Here is a 7,500-nt window from a genome sequence, read left to right as displayed (position 1 = left end):
ATTCAATGTTTATGAATCAGAATGTAAAGAAAAATGTGTCTTAAGTTTGGCATTTAAATATGTGTATCATTTGTGACCCTTCATGCAAAAGGGGGGTTTGTGGATTTCATTGAAAACCGTGAAATCTTTTCACGGTCGCGGTGCATGAATTTCAATTTTCACAGCGTGAATACGCCGTGGTCACTCTACGAAAAGAAACTTTCACTCTTGGCGTGAAACTAATGATCGGTGAATGATCGGTGAAAACTTTCACGGTATGAAGTTAAGGGTAAAAATTCACACGGTGAAATTGGGAGTGAAAAAAAATATTCACGGTTTGAAATTGATCCGATTGTTCAGAAATCAGTCACGCCATGAAAATAATTTTGCCTCTTTTGTTTACCTACGCTGTCGCCGTCTTTCGCTCTTAGGACAAAAAGAATGCCTGATCGCAGGGTACGAGAAATCTGTGAAAGCTCATCAACGCCAAGAAGAAGGAAAATTTTTAATTCCTAGAAAATAACGTCGCATTTTAAAGAAATTTCTGATGTCCACTTAATTGTTAAGCTACAACAAAGATAAATAATGCTACACGACTTATTATGTCGTAATTTCACCATAATCTAATCTTTTCAATAGAGCTTGAAAGATTTCATTCTAACCACTTTTAAAAAAACTGTTTTTTGTGTCTGGAAGGGAATGTAGCCGGTTTATACGGTGCGACTTGTCGGCCCGATTTTTGGCGGTGGCTTTGAAAAAGCTTTGTCTATCCTTAAGAAGGTGAGCACGATGAGCGCCAACTCGAAAGTACTCGCTACTTTGGTCGCCACACTCTCTTGTAACCCATAACCCTTATTATAGCTTACTTGCATCTTTGTAAACATTACTTTAATTCTGTATTTATGTGTATATTATTTTCTCTTTTAATAGTGTGAAACAAAAAAACTCTGAACCCGAACTGCATGTTTATCGATGAAATAAACATCCTTGCGTGGGTTTGTATTCCGAACACGACAGCTGTTTGTGAAAGTGCGTCTTCGTCATGTAGTTCGTAGTCATGTACTATTGTATTGCTGTCAAGCTACGTGTATTGTTTAGAACAATAAGCAAAACAATAAGCAAGCTAATGAGGCAGACGCGTATATCTGTATACGCGTATACGCGTATGGTAATACACACATACGCGTATCGATATACGCGTATTATGCGCATATTTTGGTTAACGTATTTCTGAGCGGTACTGTACATTGTATTCATCAATGGCGATGACACATGTTTTCCATTATGTTTCCCCCTGTGATACCTGACTTGGGTACAGCTTCAAAACATACCTTTTTACTTTTTGTACGTATACATGTAGTTTTACATTGTCTAAAGGCATCTTTCCTTTCTTACCCAAACAGTCCCTAACCCTAAAAACAGTTTAGCTCTGTGTACACGTATCAGGAGACCAAGCATAAACGAGACGAATTATAAACACAGATGAAGTTGTATTTCCGCCATGTGCGATCCCTATGTACATCATTCATATCCCGGATGAGGGACCGAGAGGGGTCTCGGGGCTAGTTCCCAACAAAACCAGCTAATTCTTTTGAAGTAAAGAGTGCCCAAACTTAATTTACCGCAAAATTCCCTTTTGGGAACTTTTCTTCACTTTGACCAGTATGCTTCGATCATAATAATTATCTCATCTGCAAATATTGCATAGAAACATAAGAGTTTGTTAAAAGTCTAATCATGTTGTTGGATGTAACTCTTGTCGGTAGATATGAAATCTTTTTCTTCCTGCCTGAATAGAACACTTTTTTGTAATTTTAGGAAACTCAAGTGCCACCAAATATTGAGTTTGGTGACTAGAAAACTTGCATTGGGGACTAAGTCTAACAACGTTGCCACCATACCCCAAGACCTGTCCTGGAATTATAATACAATGGTGTCACTATCTCAATTTTCACTGGCCACAACATGCACCTGACCCTCAAGCTCTGCTTTTCTGTTATCTGATGAAGAGCATTTCTTTGTTTCAGGGACAGAATTTCCCATTCAGCTCTTGTGGAAGATTCTTTAACCAACTTCCAGCAAAACACACAGAAGAATCAAAAGAGAATCTTTGTGATGCTGTTGTCCTCAATTTTGATTTAGTATTTCACATTATATCAGATACAGTGAGTTTTGTTATTTGTAAAGTTTTTAAAGTGGTACTATGATCAAATTTTTACCCCTTGATTTTTTGAGTGTATCACATAGAATTCCATGAAAGAACAAAAACGCCATTTACCGTTTGCAAATATCTCCATTAGTTCCGGAGATATTTAAGTTTGAAAAATGGGTTAAATGTGCAAATGAGATGACTGATGATGTCATACACTCAACCTAATATTATATTGAGTATATAAATAGAGCTACATTGGCCAATTTACAGCACAGACCATTGAAACTTGGTAGTCTAATAGTTCTACAGGAAATTAACACACCAATGGCTATAAAAAATTTTGTTCCCATGGCAACTCACTCTTTTCCAGTCCCCACCCACTTGATTTCAATGTGTTAGTGATTTTCAGCTTGAAAAATGTTAAACAAGGCCACAAAGTCGTGCTAACATATTTATATGTTTGCTGGATCATGCATATATAGTGCTGTTAGCAAATATCAAAATGGAATGCCAAAGGTGGCCAGAAAAGCTCATAATATGGGGGAGGTCTGGAACCCAGTATGATGCCATGGTAATAGAACTGTTAAGCTCATATTATGGAGAACATTTAGTATAATCTTACTGCAAAAAATCAAAAAGTTTTTGATACAAATTGGCTGAGATATCTCTTTTCATCATATTTGAACAAAATGTGGTTGAGAGTATGATGTCATCACTTGGCTAATATGCATAGTTTAAAAACTCGAATATCTCTGGAACGAAAAGAGATATTTGAAAAAGGTAACCAGCATTTTTCTTCTCACGCAGACTACTTGTTTATGTTTCAAAATGGCCCAGATAGGAAAGATGCGATTTTCGTCATAGTACCACTTTAAGGATCGGTTGTAATTATAGCAAGTATAATAAGTCGAATGGCTTAAATGGATGTTGTGACTCTCTGCTGTTGCTTTATTTTATTAAATTAAATGTTTGTTTTATAGTTGTCAGTGAATGCTCCTCCAGGTGTATGGATTTGCAGTTCAGACATGATCCCATCAATTTCACCGGACCAGAGTAGGTGATCCAAACCAGAAACAAACTTACAAAAAGCCAATATTATAATGTGTTCAACACGTACACTGTATAATAATTCCGTGTGCCAGTTGTTTGTGGTTCCACGTTGGTGAAACAGGCAGACCTTTTAACAACAGAAAAGAAGAAGTCAAAACAGGAACCAATTTAGGCTCAAACATTGCAAAACATGCCTGGTCACAAAATCACACTATTGATTTTGAAAATGCTTAATCTATCATTGATAACGGTGGTTTTAGAACAAGAAAGACACTGGAAGCATGGCTTGCCACACCGACTCCTAATGCGTACAACAATTCGTGCCCATTACATGGACAATATTGTAATAATATTCTTTTTAAGAAACGTTCATGAATATTAATTTTGCATTTTTTATCATTTTGAAACTCCATGCATTTATATTCATATTTTTTCTTTTGTTGCTTCTTGTCATTCACATTTGACCTGTCAAAGACTGTAGTTCAGACTGTCGAAAGTTGGTAATTCTCAGTCATTTCAGCCAGAGACCGTTTCTTAATTTTTAATAATAATATTATCGGATGAGGTTTAGTATGATAGTGAGAATTATCAAAGCAGAGGTTTGTGTTAACAGCCAAAAGCCGAAGGCTGAGGTGGATAACATATATCAAGGCCTTGGTACATGTAATTCTCACTGTCATGTGTGAAAACTGAATTCAATATTATTATGATTATTTTACATATCATGGATACTGCTGAGTGCTTGTAAATACAAGGGTGTATACAAAAAAGTTATCACTGTACTGCAAATCAACTTGTAAGTAGATAACAAAGCATGATAACCTTTCACAAGTTTCTGCATGCATAAAAACTATTGTCTGTTGGTATGACATCATTTCTACTGTGCATGTATAAAAACTTTTGTCTTGAGGTATGACCTGACAGAAACAGAACCAGCAAGAATTAGCTGGATGCTTGTAGCCAGTAAAATTTGAGATAGTGACACCATTTTATTTTAATTCCAGGACGGGGCTGAGACACTATTTAAAAGGGAGAATGTGGGCAGAAAATGTAACTTACAGTACAGCCTTTAAATTGAGTTAATTGTAAGAGGCATATCTTCAGAAAAATAAATTAGATTTCTCTGATGCATTTTTAGAAATTAACTGGGAGCAGCTTTCTGGAGGATTCACTGTGTTTCTTTCACAAGGAGATGTGAAGTATGCCAAAGATCATGGAGTGGCTAAGCTGGGAGAAAATGTAAGAACTATTTAAATTAGGTTTTTGTTACTGACAGCTAGCTGTCATGATTTTGTCGTCACGCTACTTACAAGATAATGGTTGATTTTTTTAGGGAGATATCAAGGACATTATCTTCAGAGAAAGTGAGGATAAAATAAGAAGCTTTGCTCTGGATAATGGCATGGTCCCTGTGGTGAGGCTTTTCTTTAGCATCTATAAATTTAGCATGGACTTTTGTGAAGTGGAGAGGTGTGTTAGATGGGTAGACTGGGAAGGAAAAAAGTATGTAGGCTGCAAAGATAACACATCGTAACTGAGAGATGTGACATAAAACCAAAAAAAGATAGAGGGGATGGTTCTTTGGTTTTTTCTTGTTTTTCTGTTTCTGTGGTATGCTTGTGTGATGCTTTTTGACTTGAAATAAATGTATATATTTTCAAAGTGAGGGTTATTGACAAAACATAGAAGTGGGGACCAGGGGTGGAAATGTGACTTGGCTTTGATTCCCCGTTCCGGCGTCATATGTGGGTTGAGTTTGTTGTTGGTTGACTGTTCTCTCCTTGATTTGAGAGGTCTTTCTCGGACTGGGTACTCCAATTTTCCCCTCTCCTCAAAAACCAACACCGTCAAATTCCAATTTGATCTGGAATGCATGGACACATGTTGAACGAGCTCCTGAGGGCTCTTATAGTGTTCCGTGGGTAAACAAAACAAACAACAATAATTTACAATATTACTTACTGGACAATTAAAGCAATAATGAAGCTGTAATGTACAATAAGCCACTGACAGTAAGGTTGTGTAGGGTATCTATAGTTCTTTGTTTATTGATTGACAGGTCAGTGGTTGGGTGTACATGGGTAGCAAAGTGGCTTTTAAAGTGTTGAGTCTCCATGTCTATCACCCTTTGGATGCTTGCAGCTACTATGGATTGGATAATGGTGCAGAGCCTATTCAGGTATAGTAAGTTCTTTCCTTTCCCTCTGACATGTGTAAAGTAGAAGATGAGCAGAATAGAAATATGTGAAATGATTGTGTGAACTAAAAAAATAACAAAATAAAACTAATTACATACATGTAAGTCATAATTGACTTCATGGAGTGCAGAATTTGTATCTGTCAGAGCTCTTGAGGGGATTGTTATTGGCCCTTTTTTTACCCTTTTTTTTTAGGTAGGTAAGTCTTTTCTATTTTTTAAATATTCCACTGGCAAATGATATCCTGAATGGAGCATTCCATGCTCTAATCAAGAGACTACAGCTTGGAATGGAACCTTTATCATACTTATACATCAGGCCCCAGTTGTTCAAACGATGGATAGCGCTATCCACCAGATAAATCACTATCCAGCGAATAAACACTAGCAAAACCAATTGAGTTATCCAGTGGATAGTGATTTATCTGGCAGATAGCGCTATCCATTGTTTGAACAGCTGGGGCCAGGCCTTGGTTGTTCAAATGATGGATAATGCTATCCTCTGGATAAATCACTATCCAATGGATAAACACTAGCCAAACTAATTGAGTTATTCAGTGGATATGTTGCAGGTAATTTTTGGTTTCAGGTTATTTTATTTTTACTAGGTTAATATTTTTAAACTAGGTATTTTTTTTAAACTAGGTAAATTTTCTTTTGATAATAAAAATTAACGGTAAAACTACGACGTTTCGAAGTCTCCATGACCTCATTATCAAGTAAAATGTAAAATGTTAAAATTGATGTAAAATTGTAGCTCAGAGATTATATACAAATAAAATGTGATAAACTTCATTGGAATAATGAGCGTTCATTGTTATTGGTGTTTAACGTGTCAGTTCGTGCAGTATATGTTTAAATAAATACTTTTGCACGTATTGAGTCAGACTGCGTGTTTAGCTTTGGTTTTCGTTCGCGAATGAATAACATTTCGTGAATTAGGATTAAAATGGACTGCCTAATTCACGAAATGTTATTCATTTGCGAACGAAAACCAAAGCTAAACACGCAGTCTGACTCAATACGTGCAAAAGTATTTATTTAAACATATACTGCACGAACTGACACGTTAAACACCAATAACAATGAACGCTCATTATTCCAATGAAGTTTATCACATTTTATTTGTATATAATCTCTGAGCTACAATTTTACATCAATTTTAACATTTTACATTTTACTTGATAATGAGGTCATGGAGACTTCGAAACGTCGTAGTTTTACCGTTAATTTTTATTATCAAATGTATTTCTAAACGTTCTCTGATTAAATTTTCTTTTAACTGGTTTATTTTTATCATCTGTCTAGAAAAGCGATTTTCCTTTTTTGCAGATGTTGTTACAAAAAAAAGGCTTGGCTTTTTATGGGGTCTGAAAAAGAACACGACATTCATTTTCTTCATTGTACTTCTCCTACCCCTCCCTGATCTTCCCCATTATCTCTATCCTACCCCACCCCACCCTCCCATAACAGATCTATCTTCCCTTACCTTCCTGGATCTGATGACCACTCCCTTATCCACTTGACCACACAAGCAACTTGTGCAAATTCCCCATAATAATTTATAATTAAATATCTTATTCTTTATCCCAGGCTACTCGCGGTGGCAAGACATTTTTTATCTGTTTGCTATAGCGTTTGACGACCTAATTTTTGGTCGCCAATGGTCTAGAAGTGAATGATCCTTTCCTTTGTTTTCAATGAGAGTAATAATAAATTGCTTGTTTTTGGGAACACAACATTTGTTCCCCTCTTTCAAAACATTCATTGGGACACATCATGAAGGGTTCGCTTAAAAGTAACCAAAATTCTCTATATACAGCTGTAATTCCACAGGAATTCTGTCATTCCCAGGGGATTTGTTAATTTGAAAATCTTTTAGGATTGACTTGCATTCCTCTGGAGTTATATCCCCTTCGCACAAGTGCTTTTGTTCCGCAAGTAAGGACTCAGTTGTCTGCGTCTTGTTTGCACTCTTATCACTACTTGTATATAAGTCTTGAAAAATCGTTTTTGTTCAGAAAGTATGTTGAAAGGATCGGTTGTGATAGAACCACATATTTTCAATTCCGCATGTGCCTTTTAATATGGTTCCTTTTCACTTAGTTAAGAAAATATTTGG

General features: G+C 36.1%; 1 protein-coding gene across 1 annotated transcript in view; it reads left to right on the top strand.

The window, feature by feature from the left end:
* Positions 1–7,500, top strand: part of LOC138021268 (L-fucose kinase-like) — an 80,781-nt gene that overhangs the window by 16,208 nt on the left and 57,073 nt on the right. The window contains exons 4-8 of the mRNA XM_068868119.1: positions 2,007–2,144; positions 3,112–3,184; positions 4,320–4,420; positions 4,515–4,595; positions 5,241–5,360. Coding sequence (XP_068724220.1) covers positions 2,007–2,144; positions 3,112–3,184; positions 4,320–4,420; positions 4,515–4,595; positions 5,241–5,360 — 513 coding nt within the window. The remainder of the gene's footprint in view (positions 1–2,006; positions 2,145–3,111; positions 3,185–4,319; positions 4,421–4,514; positions 4,596–5,240; positions 5,361–7,500) is intronic.

Source organism: Montipora capricornis, chromosome 10 (assembly GCF_036669925.1).
Source record: "Montipora capricornis isolate CH-2021 chromosome 10, ASM3666992v2, whole genome shotgun sequence".
NCBI classification, from domain to species: domain Eukaryota; kingdom Metazoa; phylum Cnidaria; class Anthozoa; order Scleractinia; family Acroporidae; genus Montipora; species Montipora capricornis.
The sequence above is the reverse complement of the archived record's forward strand: the minus strand, read 5'-3'. Positions and strand labels throughout refer to the sequence as shown.